At 41.9% G+C, this 16,992-nt stretch overlaps 2 protein-coding genes across 10 annotated transcripts in view; one reads left to right on the top strand and one right to left on the bottom strand.

The window, feature by feature from the left end:
- Positions 1 to 3,818: 3,818 nt before the first annotated feature.
- On the bottom strand, positions 3,819 to 6,600 carry senp8 (SUMO peptidase family member, NEDD8 specific). Of its 2 annotated transcripts, none has more exons than XM_080884987.1 (2): positions 6,489 to 6,600; positions 3,819 to 5,652 (listed from the first exon to the last, which is right to left on the bottom strand). In XM_080884987.1, the coding sequence occupies exon 2, from the start codon at positions 5,623 to 5,625 to the stop codon at positions 4,960 to 4,962; it is 666 nt and encodes a 221-aa protein (XP_080741113.1). In that variant the 5' UTR covers positions 5,626 to 5,652; positions 6,489 to 6,600; the 3' UTR covers positions 3,819 to 4,959. The 2 variants fall into 2 exon arrangements, with proteins under 2 accessions (XP_080741113.1, XP_080741112.1); XM_080884986.1 differs by having other exon boundaries at positions 6,190 to 6,583.
- Positions 6,601 to 6,938: 338 nt separating this feature from the next.
- The window catches only part of myo9aa (myosin IXAa), a 100,347-nt gene continuing 90,293 nt past the window's right edge, over positions 6,939 to 16,992 (top strand). For 7 of the 8 annotated variants that reach the window (XM_080884979.1, XM_080884977.1, XM_080884978.1 and 4 more), the window contains exon 1: positions 6,939 to 7,303. The gene's annotated coding sequence lies outside the window, so the exon portion shown is untranslated. The remainder of the gene's footprint in view (positions 7,304 to 16,992) is intronic. The other variant, XM_080884974.1, reaches the window with a different exon arrangement.

Below are 16,992 nucleotides of genomic sequence, written 5' to 3'. Positions count from 1 at the left end.
TCTTTCTTTGTTACAAAAGACAGCTGGAAAAGTACAAGTCATAAATCTGTAATTCTCCAGCAGTTTTTCTGCTCATACAATGACTGTCCCACATAAAAACTACCTGACCCAGGGGGTGTGAGCCTGGCCTGCCCGTCTGCATTTCACTAGTACACGCTGTTAACACCGAGCACAATGCTGAGCTTTATCTCAGGGGGATGTGTGTTGCTCTTGCAGTGGAGCATCCAGTTTTTTCCTCTCTTTTTTAAAATTTCTGATGTGACATTGCGATAGAGACTTGGCCTACTTGCACCTCCTCAACAAAACGCATTGCCACGCAGGGCACACCTGCAAACTGTGCTGTTCAGGATGTAACTGAGCAGGTTTAGGCCTCTCTTTGGGATGCTGCTTGTTTTAATCAAGCCTTTTCTCACACATGCTGCTGCTTATGAAGCTCCACGTTGTTTAAGTTGGCTGCAGATGTGTTGTGACAGGATATGATGTCATTTGCAAGAGCCAACACTCCCCAAGTATGTTTTTTCTGAGAGCTCGGGGACAGTTTTGAGCTTCCATCATGAAACTATATGTTTCATTCGTAAGTACTTGTTTGCATTGGTTTGCATACATGTTCCTGAGGAGACACTGAGACATGAGGTGAGAGGAAACCTGAAATTAATTGCAAATGTTGTGTAGTGTGTACATTGAAGGTTTCTGAAATGAATTAAAACCAAAATACTTGCTGGAATAAATTTGGAGATGCAGGAACACAAGTACAGCTTGAAGACTAAGGCAAGCCTCAAATTCTCAAACACAGATGTCAGCTGTGTGAGAGCACTGAATGTTTTCTTTTATGACCTATGTATTACACTTCATTTTTCAGTATGATGAGCCAAAATATCTAAATCATTGGAAAAAATCCCAGGAACAACATAAAGTAAAACACAGCAACAAAGAAGTCTTGAGACATTTATCGATGCCTTTCTTTGAATGTGTGTGTTTTTTTTCTTGTTTTGCTGCAGCTTTATGGAGCTGGTGACTGCTGTGAAAAACAAAGCATTTGCAGGACTCAGAAAATTAAGTACACAAATGCACAGGATTACCTGATATATAAAAACAGGTTTTAGCAGTTGGAGCATTCAGATGTGTGTTTGCATGATGTCACACTTGTTGCAGGAATGAATGTCCAAGCAAAATCACTCCGAGGTTAGAGCATGCAGCACACAGAGAGCTACATTTCAGATTCTACAGGCCTCAGTTAGTATGTTAGCTGTTAAAGTTAATGACAGTGCAATTAGAAAAAGACTGAACGAGTACGACTTGTTTGGGAGCGTTCGCAGGAGAGAGAGAAAAGACAGCTTCGGTTTGCAAAGCTGACAAACCACAAACAAACAAACCACAAGATGTCTGTAGCAATATTATTTGGATAGTTAACACTGAAATAGAGATGTTTGGCCAAAATGCAAAACCCCATGTCTGAAGAAAATCAAACACAGCACATCAGGATAAGCGTTTCAGCTATCACCAACCTTTAAGCACGGTGGTGGAGGGGGGATGATTGGGGCTTGTGTTGCAACCACAGGACCTGGGTACCTTGCAGTCACTCAGTTGACCATGTAATACCATCTAGTCAAATTTGAGGCCGCCAGCTAAAGCTTGGCCCAAACACGGCAGAAACTCTACAACAGAAAGGCAGAAAAAAAATAAAGTTAAATTTAAAATAATAAAGGTGGTGCGATGGGCCAGTTAGAGAGCCCAGCCTGATTGAAAGCTGTAACACGGATATTAACTGTACTCATAGATACCCACTGTTGCAGTAATAGTGTTTCATTTACTTCTGCTTTTCTCTGAAGTGCTCACCTGTTATTCCCTTGATCCAGACGGTCCTGTTTTCCTTCATTTACGACTCCATTGCAACCAGCCAAAATGTTATCAGCACCTCATTTACACAAAGTGTCATTTTCACAGCTGCTATTTCATTTTATTGGAGCTAGTTCATTATAACTGCTTTATCAGTTTTACCGCACTGCCAGCCTAACTGCTGTTTGTCAGTATTGTTTGCAGTGTTTCACGTGCGCTTCCAAATGCCAGCTGCTGCTATTATTATTACTGGATGCGTTCAGCTCACTTTGCATAGTCAGGTGCACAAGCCGGGGTCCAGCAGGTGAGATATGGCCTGGAATAAGTGGAGATTATCAATAAACCCATGGCGGATTTACAGCGCAGTAAAACCACAAACACTAAGAAGCTTTGTTTTAGGCCACAGAAAGCAGGGCGTCGTTTGCCAAAAGAACAAACAGCATGTTACTGGATTTTGTAGGATTTAAATTGATCCATTTCTGTTTAGGTTATTTGGTATGTAATAAGTTCATATTCCTTGAAACTATGACAAATAGTCCTGGCATACTACACCAGGCTGAGAGTACCGGGAGATGACAACAGACAGAGAGCCGAGCTCTGTTTCCCTGTAAACACTCTTGGAGTGGACTTGACAAATTGGCCATTTAGAAGCAAATCTGTCTAAATGAATGTGTGTTTCTTTCCCTGGGCACTTTGTCTCTCTAATGCAGTGTGCTGCCAGGGCGGAGAATGCCCCAGCTTTGTGGCATTTTATGAGGACAATAGTAAACCTCGATGGCTCGTCTGACTGGTTACTCCGGATGAAATACGCCTGTGGGCTGTAGATGCGCACGGAATGCCAACGGAAGGAGAGAGGAGGGTGAACACAGTCTGAGCAGTGTGAATTTAAGAGGAGAGCAGGGCAGCCAGCCAGAGGAGTTGAATGCTCTTTGTTCTGCCACATGGTTACCGATGAGTATTCCTAACTATAATCTATGTGGCGGACTGATTTGGTGATGACTCTTCATTACAAAATTTCCGAGAGCCAACAGATTAAACTATGCTTACACGTCCAGCTTGTATTTAATCCTGACTTTACACAAGCTGTTTCTGTATAAAGGATCTAATACAAAACTGGACAATGATTTTTTAATTGATACACTCCCTCTTTCTAAAATCCAAATGACACGTTTGTGTGTCCCACCCCATCTCTAGGTATAGGCTGTGAAACTCTTTAATCCTGAATCTAAACTCGCTTTAGCTGTGTCAGTAGGGAGTATGTAAAACAGAACAATGCAGGGATCTTTTAATTGATCCACACTCCCTCCTTCTGAAATCTAAAAGAAATGGGTGCATGCCCTTCCTGTGCGCCTTCCTAATTTCAACTACAATACGAGCTGACAGCTTACAACAGTTACCCACCCATCCTGCATCGGGACGTCCATGGAAACATTGTGGGACATTTCTGATGTTTCTAAAAATTACAGCCATTTCATTTATTTTGAGCTAGTGAAGTGAAAAAGTCTTCACTATTGTTCTTATTTCCAGCTCCTTCTCTTCTCTATTTTTACTTGATTAGAGTAGCTGTGCATGATTCGCAGTTCAAACTGACCTCTCTTCATTTTCTATCGGACCCTGGTGCAGTTCCTCAAATTCCCTTGTCTGAAACAAGCTGTTTTGCGTGCTCTGCCTTTAAGCTAACATTCTTCTGATTGGTTGCCCCTTACAAACAGAAGGTTTAAAGAGCAGATGGCCGGGACTTATTTGCTGACAGCCAGAGCTGTTTGTCTGAGATGTCATCAGTAATATCTTGTCTCACTGACAACACAGGAAGCTAAAAATTGTTTTGTCGCATGCAAAGCAGTCTGAAGTCTGAGTGTTTGGCTCATTACACGTATACTGACGTCATGATTTGAAACTGAAGCTCGTGTTTACCATTGTAACAGTGTATGTATGATAGAAGATAAGGAAAAAACACATTAAAGCCACTTTTTTTTTTCAATTAGAATACAGTCTTAATATTTTGCCACTTATTGTTTCTGCTTAGTTTTTCTTAAAGTCTGCTGGGCCTTTAACTGCTGAATGTAACAACCTGGATATTGTGCTTTGTTCCACTTTGAGTACTAAATTACTGCTGTTAGTGCACTTCTTCAAGATACTGATTCATGTCATCATCCATTACCAAGGAACACTCAACTAATGAGCAAAATAGGAACATTTAAAACTTAAGGTATTCAAAAGCAGATAAACATTTGGGTGCCAGATTTTATGATACCCTGCGTATAGTGCTTGCAACACTTCGGCAATCAATAACACAGAAGGTTAAAATAAAAATCTACAAATCACACATTTAAAATTCAGTAAATCTGCAAATGTCATTTCCTCAGTGATGTAACCGCCTGTAAACCAGCGTGCAGTTCACTTTTCTGACATCAAATGACTTCAATTTCAACAGAAAGAAAATTAAAAACAATAAATAATTGTACCACTGTGTCAACAAAAATGTGACAAGAGTCACATTTATTAGCTCGACAGACAGTGAGCTCGATACATTCCACCACCCAACTCTGCCCTTTGTTCCATAAACACTCACAGCACGTCGGTGCCCTCATACAGCAGGAATTCTTCAAATTATCTCAAAAACTAAAAGTACGCACGTTCAAGCTGACGAACACAATGACTGTGTGACAAAAGTAGGAGCCAGAGTTCATGTGCACATTCTTATTGTCAATTCAGTTCATTTAAAATGACCCTGAGCAATAATCTGTGTAAACATTTCTACATTCGCTCCAAACTCAGAAAATGGAGAAAAAAAAAAAGTCTGTGCCTCCTCTTCCATGACGTCCTCGCTCAATATGTACACAGGAGAAAATCTGTTTTATAGGCATGCTGGTGTTCTTGTTTACATACTTTTTGTTTCTGTGCATATACACGACACCAATGGTTCTCTGAAGTCATTAAATATTTGAAGCATTGCTTTATGTTTTTAACTCTTTTTTGATAATGGAGTATGATGGAGACTGTAATAGAAATAGATTTCATATATATAGTTATATACTGTATTGAGGGAGTGCATTCAGATTCTCCAGCAGTAGATATGTGGGGTGACAGCTTTTCTGCATACAGTGCGGGGCAATCGACGTGCTAAGGGAAAGACAGTGAGCAGCAGAGGTCATTCTGAGCTAAGCTCTGGATCAGTCTGCACCACTCGGCCCTCTTCTGGGTGATGTAGGCTGGGGTGATCATTTGCACAGGAAGGCGTGGCGAGCCCTCCACCCGGGCCTTCTCGCACAAGGCCTCGGCAATACAGATAACATACATGCCACAGTCATAGCTGTTCTGCTGGGATGGGCAGGGCTCCTCGACAAACAGCGCTTTCCTCCCTGCGCCCAGGAAAGGCTCCAACTTGCTGGCGATGCGCCGTGCGTGAAGTGAATTGCTGCCATTTTGAGAGTCATAGTGGGCAAAGTGGTTGGAGTTGTGATGATAAAGCAAGAGGCTCCAGTGGGACCCTCCAGCGGTCTGGTTGGAGTTGTCATTCACTGCTAGGAAGACCCAGCGACGAGAAGCAAGATCCAGTGGCTCCAGAAACAATGCCAACTCATCAGGGCAGGAAGCACATTTGATGAACTGGGTGACCTCTGGGCTGATAAAGATAACGGCTTCCCCCAGGACTCTAAAGCGCTCGGCAGCAAAGTACTCAAAAGCAAAACCAATGACTTGGTCATTAAGCCAGTAAGGTCCTTCCAGTAGAGAGACATCAGAGCGCCGCAGCAGGCTGTCATGATAGCTGAGCACTACAGGATCCATCCTCCAGAGCAGTCAGAGCGTGTCAATCTGAAAATACACAGAAACGCTTTAATGCTTAGGGTTCGGCTAATTGATTCGTCAGAAATTTACTGCTCGTGTTTTCTTTAATATGAGAACTGCTTTTCTTTGTCTCGTACTGCTCTTTTCTAAAATAGGTCCAATCAGCACATACTACCTTAAGGACGCTGTGATCTCACAAGCAATATTATTTAGCAGCTGTTGATCATCTACTCAGCAGAGCAGTAATTTCACAGAATAGAAACAGGTTCAGGGAGGGGGACCAATCTGACGAATTTAAAGGCGTCATTTGGGTTTCTTAGAGAATGCAAAAGGCTTCATTCACTTCATTCTGATGCCAGTTGGCCAGTACAGCCTGACACTGGTTTCAAACATGAAGCTTTTTTTCCACAGATCTCATCCTGGACTAGTGATTCAAACGCAGTCACAGTCTGTGTTCATTTAAGCAACTCGCACAAACTGTTAAACTTCACTGAAGCTAAAGCAGACTGCCTGTTTCTGGGATCCTTGTTGACTTTCTGTTCGCTACTTTGCTTTATTACTCACTCAGACACATTAACTGGAGCCGTTTTAGCGCACTGGCCGATCAGGTTATTTTCAGAGATGTTACAGTAGCGCTTTGCTGGGCCGGGAATCCACTGCGGAGCATCACATTACTGCAATGCGTTTACTTCAGCAGGCAGCTCTCCGCTCAATCGAGCCTGCGTTTTTAGCTTGAGCTCGCTAACCGACAGTTTTTAGCGTCACTCGTAGCCAAAAAACTGAGTTAAATAGCAGACTGAGCATGCGCCACATTAACCGTTGGCTGCCAAACTGAAATACACAGTGTCCGTTAAGTGTCCTACCTGTAAATGACACATTCAAATTAAAAGTACCACGAAAACACGAGCGGTGAAGCCCCTCATTGCAATGACTATCGTAAATCGCGGCGAGAAGACCGTAACATTTTGCGACAGTGGGGTGGAGATAAGCTTGCTTGTGATTGGCTCCTTGCATTGGGGTATGAGCACGTGAGCGTTACTGAAAAACTGACATTCTGTGTCGTTACATGCAAGCACAGGAGAAGTGTCTTTCTTTGTATTTTACAGCGAATAAGGCGAGATAAAACCACGTATTTTAAAATCAAGTGAATTTCCGTCATTTTAGTCTTTTTTTAAACTCTAACATGACCCCCAAAGGTTATAATCCATTATCGGAAACCGAGAGGTGCAGTGTGGTTACTGTTGCCCTGTGTGTTTCAGGGTACTTCCGGTTGCTTCGCCCCTCCCCTCCCCTCCGTGTTTTCTCCCCTCCCATCAGCGGCGTGAACGCGCAATGCTGAGCCGCACTGATTAGCAAGACGGAGAGGAGTTTTCAGCGACCGAGCAGCGAAGAACTGCCGTTTAATTGGATTCAAACTGCGAACATGCTCGGATAAAAAGAAAAAGAAAAAAATGCGTAGGTTTTCAACGCGGAGTTGACTTTCGAGGACTTTGCTAAGAGGCAAGTGAGGCGAGTGAGAAGAAAGCAAATTAATTCAGTGGGAATGCAGGGAATTAAATAGAGACTGGGTGATTTTTTTTGCGTGGCTACAAGTGTGTGTAGCTCCACGGTCAAGCCTGACAAGAAACGGGAAAACTCGAGTGCCACTTTAAATTGACTTTACAGCTCACGTCTGGAGGTAAGAGTGATGTTTAGTGATAGTTATACACTGTGGTGCGTTGGGCTGCCCCGCTGTGGGACGATAGGCGTCTGGCTTGAAGCTGCTAGTGAACCTATGATTCAGTTGTAGTCCGTAAGAAACGTTATGACCTGCACTCATTTGCAGCATTGTTTTCAGTTGGCAGACTTAAGTTGTGTGTGTGTTTTGGGGTGCTCAGTCGGTGCTTTTGTTCAGTGAGGAGTCTGTCAGAGCTGTGTGTGTGTGTGTGATGTGAGCCTGTAAAAAGTTCTGGCTGCTCCTCACTGAGATGTCATTTCACACTACAGAGGGTGCTTACTCCAGAGCTTCAGCTGGCTGAAGGACAGTTTATAAGAATAACAACCACATGTAACATGACAAACGCAGGCTGGATTTACTTTATTCTTTCATTTTATTTGTGATAGTGCACAATACAAATTACAAAGGGCTCATTTTTATCTTCAAACCATTGACAGGGGTCGTTTTTTATCCATTACAGGCTCAAACAAGGTTTGCAAAAAACATAGGGGAACACCAATGCATGCAAAGATTGATACTGCAAAAATAAGGATATACGTACATGAAACCGTACACAATATGTCACTGCGACATAAACCAGGTATTATGTTTTCACGGTCCTGCAGAAATGGGAGCTATTACTGCGGCAGGGTGGGGTAAGTGGTTACATGTATTATTTAGTGGAGGTCAGACAGAGCAGCTTATAATGCACTGAAGGCAATATGCACTGCAAAGCAGCTGTAATTGTACAGGGAGGTCTAATGGGGTGAAGAAGCTGCTGAATCATTGGCATTGTGTCTCTCTGTGTGTGTGCGTGTGTTTGTGGATGGAGAGCTGACTTAAGACAGATTTTACAACGGATCGCCTGGTTGTGTATCTTGAGTGCACCTGAGTGGGTTTGATCGATTTTATAGTATAGTTACTATAGTTTACCTTAAGAGACTATAGCCTAATTTTTTTTTTAAGTTATTGGTGAGTTGATCTGCTGTGCTTACCGATTACATTAAGTCATTTTTATACCGTTTTTATGAATGGACAAATGTCACCAGAAGATCATCCAATTTGTGCAAAAAGGATGCTCCTAACGGACTTTTATTTCTATGATCATTTTAAAATATACATTTTGGTGCTAGATGATTATTGTTTAAAAAAAAAAGAAAAAGGAATGAAGGTAAATGACTTAAATTCATGTTGCTGTGGGTGAGGTGCCCCTGAGAGCCTGTCCTGCCCTCAGATCAGCACAGGTGATGAGGGTAAAGTGGGCCTGTCCTGCAGGAATGTGAGGTCTGAGAAGACACAGCTGCTGCAGCACGAGAGGAAGCCCGGGCTGAGACTCCAGCAACTGGTCCCTGTTGACATCTGACACCCCACAGACCCCGCTGTCTGCTATTTCTAAAGGACCGGCCTCAGTTTTGTATCACATCGGTGTGCAGTGAATGGTCTCGCAGACGCCACCTGAAAGATTGAAGCTGTGATTTAGCAGCTTAGGGCTCAGATTTGAGCACTTCAGAGGAGCTAACCTCTGCTGTTGTTGGAGGCAGTCTGTGGTTTACTAGGAATACTTTAAAGAAATGTTTTTAAGTTTTTGATGGTTCGAGTTACGAAATCGCAAACCTTCATATGCAAGTAGGGTTGCTCCATGCTAAGTTTTAGCTGTTCTTTTGATCGCTACAGTCTGGGACTTAGTCAGTGCTGACTGTCATTCTCAATAAGAAGAGCCAGTGTGTGGCCTTCCTTTGGTCCTCCTCCTTGTGTCTAACTTGAACTCAGTGCCTTTGAAATTGAAACTTTGGAAAATGAAACTGAACAGTTTTAGCCTCTCTGAGGATTTTTCAGTTCACAGTAGTTGCACATCTCAAAAGTGATGGCAGAAGCTGCACAGGATGGGAAGTGACTGTTTTTTTATGTATAATTTAAAGCTTTTTTTTTTGGCAAATTAAATAATTTGAAAAAATAATACAGTAGCTCATTATTTGGCTTTCAAAATGTCATTGGGGTCTGCGTAACACTAAGATCGAATCTTTACTTACCCTTGCCCTTTTTCGTTTGAAAGACCTCCTCGTAACACGTTTTATTTTTGCCATGCACAGATCTTAATAACCAGCAACAACAAAGTTGCTGCTGTTAAACACCCACAGACTGTAACTGTGATGTGATTAAAACAATGAGTTACCACTAGCTCATAGATGCCGTTTCTGCTGTTTTGTTCTCTTGAGAGTAGAACTAACAACCCTTTTGTCTTGTGACTACTTCTTTGCTCATCCACCAGAGCTCCTGTGATCTCCCATGGGCACCATTCCTCTAAACTCTAGCATAACCTCCCAGTTATCATCCCCCGAGGTGTTACCTGCTGGACTGAATTACCTGCTGCTCTCAGTCACATGCTGCAGGCTTAAAACTTCGGCATGTCCTGAAAAGTGGTGTGGCTGTGTTTTGAGATTGTGTGGCGCAAGTGATTGGCATGCACATGAAGTCATTAAAGAGGAACCTGCTTGTGTTGCACTGAACAAAGCTCTCCTTTCTTTAGTACGCCATTATATGAGGGTGGCTTTGGCCTCACAGGCTCAGCTTCCCCACGTTTTGCATTTCCCCTCATTAATTCGCCGGTGCTAACAGTAGTTGGAGTGAGATGGAGAGAGAAGAAAGTGCATTGTGTTGCTCTTTGCAATTTTGTTTATCTGAAAAAAGCCTAACTTGTTCTTTAATTAATCCTTTACAATGGGAAAACGGAGTGAACAAACAGCACTGGGCTTGCTGGAAGCTCACTTTGTATCCTCTTAAATTAAATTAAATCCTCTGTGTCTTTGTTTTGGACAGAGAAGAAAGTGTTCAAAACCTTTGTGGTTTATTTTTTTAAATTAAATGAATAGGTATGTGAATAGGGATTCTCACTTGCATCCTAATTTATTATTTGAATTTTTAAGGTTTAGATGGATTGTGGAAATTGTAATTAGAGCACCAAAACCAAAACACAGAGTTTAAGCCCCATAGAAACACTAATTTCAGAATTCTACTTTTGTCAAAGTACAGCAGTATATCTGCAAAACCTGTGCATGATGACAGAAGACTATAAGCAGGAAACTAAAGTTGTGGATTTGTGGGTGTGTGTTGTGACACAGCTGTGACAATAGCTCCTGGCCCCCTGCAGCCTCATGGTACGGACTGGACAGAGCCCATGGTTAATCCCCAGGCATGTGCTGTTGTGTAATGTTACACAATTCTGTCCACCTACAGAGTGGTCCTACCTCGAAACCACTTAAAACTTTGAACTGACTGAGTTTATCATTTTCTTAAAGCCTTGAATATTGTTATATCAGAAGGAGACAACATTACAATAGATTTGGATATTTAATATTAAAACCTTAGAGAAATATGATTTATGAATTGTTATTGCTGGTCTGCTGGACAGTCCAGAGGACAGGAAGAAATGAAGTTTAAAGTTCTGTCTTTGCACTACACTGCCGTTGTTATCTGTGAGAAATCCTGGCAGTTTACAGTAGTCTGTTCACTGTCAGAATGAGGCAGAAGGGGAGGAAGAGCGGAGATAGCCGTGGGTAACAGACAGCAAACAGGCTGCGATAAGGTGGATTTCGAATGCAGTCCGAGACATGCTCACTAATGGCTGGCATTCTTCTGCTACCTAATCTTTACAGTAGTTATCAGCGCAGTAAATGAGAAGATGATGTAGGCTACTGTGAGATTATGCTTAAGTGTATCTGTTAGCTATGAAACTGTGCTCTTAAGTGTTGCCTCGTTTCACACTCACTGGCACACAGCGATGGTTGTAATTCTGAAATCTTTGATTATTTTTACATGACAGCTGTAACCAAAAACTCAGATTTATGAAAAAAAGGTGGTGGTGGTGTTGGTGGGGGGGGGGCACATGCACAGGTAAAAGATGTGCTTGTCATGCGTTGCTTTGTTGCTGCTAATGGACATCCTAGGTAACGGCTGTCTATTTACGACCCTGTCCTATGTCAATCAGCTGTATCATAAAAATAACTAGTTGTGCTTGAGTTGCTTCGTTTGAAGTTCAGAAACTTGAAACGCGTCCTCTTTCCGTCACCCATTGTTGCTTCAAATCATTGAACAGCTTTCTGTGGTCTCTGGTCACCACATATCTGCTAGTTACTTCCTGCGTGGACACCCCTTAAGAGCCTATAATAAATGGCGATGTATTTGATGGTAATACCTAGCCAAAGATGTTCCAGGCTCTGTCCCACGGACTAGCTGCAGGGGTCTGAACCTGATCTGACTGATGAAAATTACAGTATGGTACTCACCCGTGTCCCCAGCTTGACACCTGCCCAGTTTGAAATGGCTCAGATGAGTGGATGGAGTAAACAGACATACAATGATTCCTTTATTTGTTAGTGATTATAATCGGATCACTAGGCAGTTTTGGTGGCGTGGTTGTTAGCACTGTTGCTTCACAGCAAGAATGTCCTGGGTTTGAAGGAAGGCTTTCTGTGTGGAGTTTGCATGTTCTCTCTGGGTACTCCAGTTTCCTCCCACAGTTCAAAGACATGTAGGGTAGTGTGCTTAGGTGAATTGGTGATTCTAAATTAACTATAGGTTAATAGGTGTGGATGTGAATTCAAATGAATGTCTGACTCTGTTGGCACTGTGACAGGCTCGCGACCTGTCCACAGTGTACCTAGTCTCTTACCCTAGGCAGCTAGGATATGCTCCAGGCCCCTCTGTGACCCTGAATTGGGTAAGCAGTTTCATATGCTGTAAAATACAGTTCCAGTCATTATAAACAAGTATAATAAACTGTATGGATAACAACTTGCTACATTCATGTATCTCTTGTTTACATAAGAAAGTTTTTGTATATTTTGAGTAAGTTTGAGGGGCTGTGTGTCTATAAGAAAATAAAAAGCAGAGTTTTGTGATGATTAAAGTACTCCTGTCCTGACATTTCAGTCTCAACAAGCAGAGTTTATGTAATCTTAGATATCATGTATGATTAAAGAATGAGATACTTCTACTGAATCTCCTCGGTGTTCGCTTTAATGTTCCTGCTTGTTTATTTTGGCGCCCACCTGCATTCATGCTTATTAGCCACTGATGCGTTTCATCACACACATTCACTGCGCTGGCTTAGTGGTGTGGTCAAACGACTCCAGTTGGACGCCCTGGAGACGATTACAGGGTCCTTATTGTCTCCACAAAGCACAAGTCCTCCACTCTGCCTGAAAGAGCCCACTTATCAGTGAAGCTGTTTGAGTGGAGCAAATACCTTTGCTCTCCTGAGCAGGTGAGCTACGAAAAGTACCCTCTAAATGCCTGCTGTCCTAGTTTTGGATGGAGAGTTCAGGTCAGAATGAGCTCACAAATTGTTTCATGTTTTTATTTTTGGTGGTAGTTTGGCTTTTGCAGACTTTCATCAGAAGAATCAAAGGGTAACAGCCTCTTTGTAGACTCATCCTTTTTATCACAGGGGATGAACTCTACAGAGAATATGAAGATATATCCAAGTTTGTTTTCTCAGTAGACCAATATAAACAGAGAATATATTGCTTTTCACCGTAGGGGCTCGGTACTTGTCCCTTCTTGTCTACAAACTCATGTGTCTCGTGCTTTACTGTGCTCGTGCGCATTTACAAAAGTGCAGTAAATAAAACAAGACCATGCATGTTTATGCATATTTCAGATCTGTCAGGGGGTATTTGAAGAAATGAAAGAAAAAAAGGAAGCTGTTAAATAAATGTCCAGCATTTCCAAAAAGTAATTTTAATAGCGTGAACTCAGTTTTAGTAATGATTAACACTGGAAGGGTACTCTGCTTGGTTTCTCTTAACACTTTGTGTGTGCAGTTAACCCAGAGGTCGTAACACTATACGTAGCCTCTCTAGAGAGTATCACCGACATCTTCCGTCATCCCCTTGAAGCCTGCAACCAAACTTGCGTTATCATCACGCTGCAAGTTCTCGCTCTCTCTCTGGTGGCTGCAGCCCTGACTGCAGCGCTGGGCTCAGATTTAAAAAAAGCCTGTGGTCTGTTCAAGGCAGAAAGACAGGAGCCATCCCCCATCCTCAGAGAAGACAGTGAGAGCCTCTGTAACACCGCCCTGTAATTACAGGTCATGTTTTTTCCTAATACGCTAAACAGATGTGCTTAGAATGATGCTTAACATTCAGACCCAGAGTTGGACTTAATGACCTGTCATTACTATCAGCTGGTGAAGGCGTATACTGTTTCCATTGCATAAACGATTTTGGAAATTGCTTTTTCACTTTGTCCGTGACAAAATGTTTGTAACTTTAATGGATCTCAGGGTGGAAAAAAATCACAGAACTAAAAAACTCGTCTTCATTTAGACAAAGGTGCAACATGTACCATTAAACCCCTTCAAAAAAACTATTAAAGCCTGAAGGGTATGAAGACTCGCTTGTTTATTTAAGTTTTTGTAATTAGTTTGACATACTTGCTTGCATGTTTTTCCATGTGAGGTTTCAGATTGACCAGATCTGGTGCGCGGCTTTGCCGCATTTCCTTTGATTGCTGATGCCCACTTATGTATTTCATGATTCATTTTGATGTCTCTCAGTGAAATAGCTCTCAGTGTAGGTGTTGAATGGCCTTAAGGCTCCTGTCTTTATCATTACGCAACACCTCACAAAGGAGTAGTTTGGCTCTAGACTTGATCTAATTGACCATGAAGATGACACATTCATTGGTATGACTTAATATCAAAAACTAAATATTTGTATCCTTTTGTTTGTATGCTTGACTGGATCACAGGTATCCAAAATAGGAAGCACCGTTGATTTGCGATGAGCTTGTGGGCATTTTGGCACCATGCTCTCTGAGCAGCTACAGTCATTATTGCTCATCTCCACTCAGCTGTGAAAGACGAGATGAGTCCTGTTGGCATCTCTTCCTCAGAGTGTGTGTTTATGTTTGCAGACAAGATCCCAGTGCCTGTGACACTGTTATCCATTGTATTTATATATACTGTGCCTATTTAGTACATGTTTTGTGCCTACCATCTGGTTGGCCTTTACAACAGAATCACGTGCTTTACATGGTTCTTCAGGAAACATGCTAGTGTCCTAACTGCTTCCCAGCACTGTCTTCCCTGAGGCCAGGGGCAGCTGAATGGGTCTGTTTGGACTTTCTGAGGGGGAAATGGAGTGTGGATAATCTGGGTCAGTGATGCCTCCTAGACCTACACCATCTTGCTGCTCTTCTGCTTCCTTCCTCTATATCCCGTCCTCTGTCTCTGCTGTTTGCCTCCAGCACATTTTGTCCAGTTTATTAGTTATTACTGAACTTTTTAAAGACCAGTAGATATGAGAAGATAACAGATTAGATTTGACTGGTGATTCTATTTAATAGAGATCAACATGTTACATTGTTACACCAAATATCAATATTTTATTAAATAATTAAAAATACTTGGGGATACTAAAAACAAGAGTGCTCATCTCATGCACCTCCTTCCTGAGATAATATTAGCTAAACAAACTTACAATCCACCCCCCCCCCCCCCCTCCCAAAAAAAAAAAAAAAAAATCCATCACTGGAAACATTTAGTTTGACAAATCTACCTCCTAATTCAGAGCTAGCTAACGGTTCGGTCACATGAGTAAGCAATGTCGTTACATCTACAAAAACTCTGTGGCTGCCTTTTGATTGGCTGCAACATGTGGTTGCTAAATTGTTACAGTACTCGGCATATTGCAAATTGTTAAAATTAATTCATGTACCAGGATTTTTAAGGTTTTCTCTTTATTCAATTGGGTAGGAATGTCAAAACTACTTGAATAAATGCCTTAGGGTGTTACCAAGATGGGCTACAAGATGGAACGGCTTTCTTCCAGAAGGACTTATTTTTCTTTTCATGTTCATTTCAAGTGAAACTTGGCATGTTTCCATGCATGTCATACAGTTGTTTCACTTCAGGCATTCATTGTTATGCTGTAGCTTTCTGAGCTCATAAATTTCTACCAATCATAATGGTGTAAAAAGAGAGACAAAAGTGATCATATGAGCATTTTTGTAGTATGATTTCCAAGAAACTGTTAGACCGAAAACCCAAACAGCTGTTGATGATGTACCTTCCACCGGCTGGCGCCTTTTATTGTAGGGTGGTGTACTTTTCCTTTGTCGCTGGCCAAATCTAAACTGCGGGGTGATATTGATATTTCCAGAGCTAGAATGGAGTCTGAAAGGAAAAACATTTTTCCACCCTCTAAAACAATAAAATATAAACGTGAGGTCAGACCAAGAACACGGCCTTGTTTTAGACTCAACATTTTGGCCCAAGCCAAAGTAGGCTCTGCAAACAGATTTCTTCACCTACAGGTCCATAATGTGTCTGTAAAGCCTGAAATAGTGAGTAGGTAGAAAGTTCCTCAGTAAAACAAAAGCAGGAATGTTTAAAAGTGTGCATCTGCAAATTTCTGTAGAAAATCTCTGCAATTTTGTTATGTGTCGAGTCATTTTTTGTGAAATCCCCCTTAGCTTCCTTGAAAAAACCTCCACAGTGCTGGATACTGATAACACTAATAAAACATTACTCACATTTATTTACTTTTATGACTATGACTAACGCTGATCTGGTCTGTTTATCACCAGGCAGAACATATCTGTATACTGCTGTGCTTTTCATCCTGTTCTTTGTTAAGAAACAATCAAAAGCACACGAATGGATAATAGACATGCTCTTATCCTTAGCAGATTTAGGCCAATGTGAGCAGGAGGCAGAGAAAAGCTTACTTACACCTGCATAACCCAGAGTGAAGGACCATTTAAAAAGGAACAGTTACTAAAAGATAACTGAGGAGTCCATGCCATCATGTCGTCTACTGTGGATGACGTCCATTGAATGCATGGACAAGTTTCCAAGCAGGTGTTTCACTATCGGCTAACATGGCCAGCTCACCTACTGAACTCTAGAAACAGAAGCATGAGCATGAAGCTCGAACAGATTATTTCACGAATCCTTTTGTTTTTTACAGAATTTTTCTGTATGGGTTTCTAAGGAATGTGTTTATGTGAGGAATTACACTCATATGCTCTAATAAAGAACATTAGTGGGGGAAAAAATAATGATGTCCTGCTGATTGCAGAGTTCACACCCTGATCACACCGGCCCCGACTGTGTGGCGGGCTGCAGCTGTCAAAAATATCCCGACTGGTTGTTGCATTGTGCAAAACCCTCTCCTTTATTGGTGTTCTCTCTTTCTGTTCAAAAACTTGCTTTGTCTCCCTTTCCCCCTTGCTCCTGGTTTGAAGTGAATGCAAACAGGGTTGAATTGGAATATAACAAATCTGTATATGAGCCGTGGCTTCATTGTTTGTCCTCAATGTGAAATCTTGAACTACTTTTCTTCAAAACTCCTTTTGTTCCAACTTGTGTTGCAGTGAGTTTCCTGCTCATAAAGTAACTGAAAGATCAATATGAAATTAGAAGCAAAGCTGAAATGGAACTTTATTAACAATAGCGTGATGGTATTGTTGTGTCGAAACCCCTTGTGCGGCCCTTCCTGTCACGCAAAGCTGCTCTCGTTGTCCGGGGAGTGGACACAGGAAGTGGAATTCTCTGTGGCGACAACAGAGGAGTGGTGCTGTTTACTCCCACTCTTTCTAGTGTGCTTTCATAGAGGCCCCCAGTGGCATTTTCTTTCTTTTTTTAATATCAAGTCTCCAGAGCAGCC

The sequence above is a fragment of the Rhamphochromis sp. 'chilingali' genome (assembly GCF_963969265.1).
Source record: "Rhamphochromis sp. 'chilingali' genome assembly, chromosome: 6".
Taxonomy (NCBI): domain Eukaryota; kingdom Metazoa; phylum Chordata; class Actinopteri; order Cichliformes; family Cichlidae; genus Rhamphochromis; species Rhamphochromis sp. 'chilingali'.
Note: the sequence above shows the minus strand (reverse complement) of the source record. Positions and strands in the feature narration are given on the sequence as shown.

Bases quoted from the DNA above. Each gene is read 5' to 3' on its own strand.
- senp8 (XM_080884987.1), bottom strand. From the start codon at position 5,625: ATGGATCCTGTAGTGCTCAGCTATCATGACAGCCTGCTGCGGCGCTCT.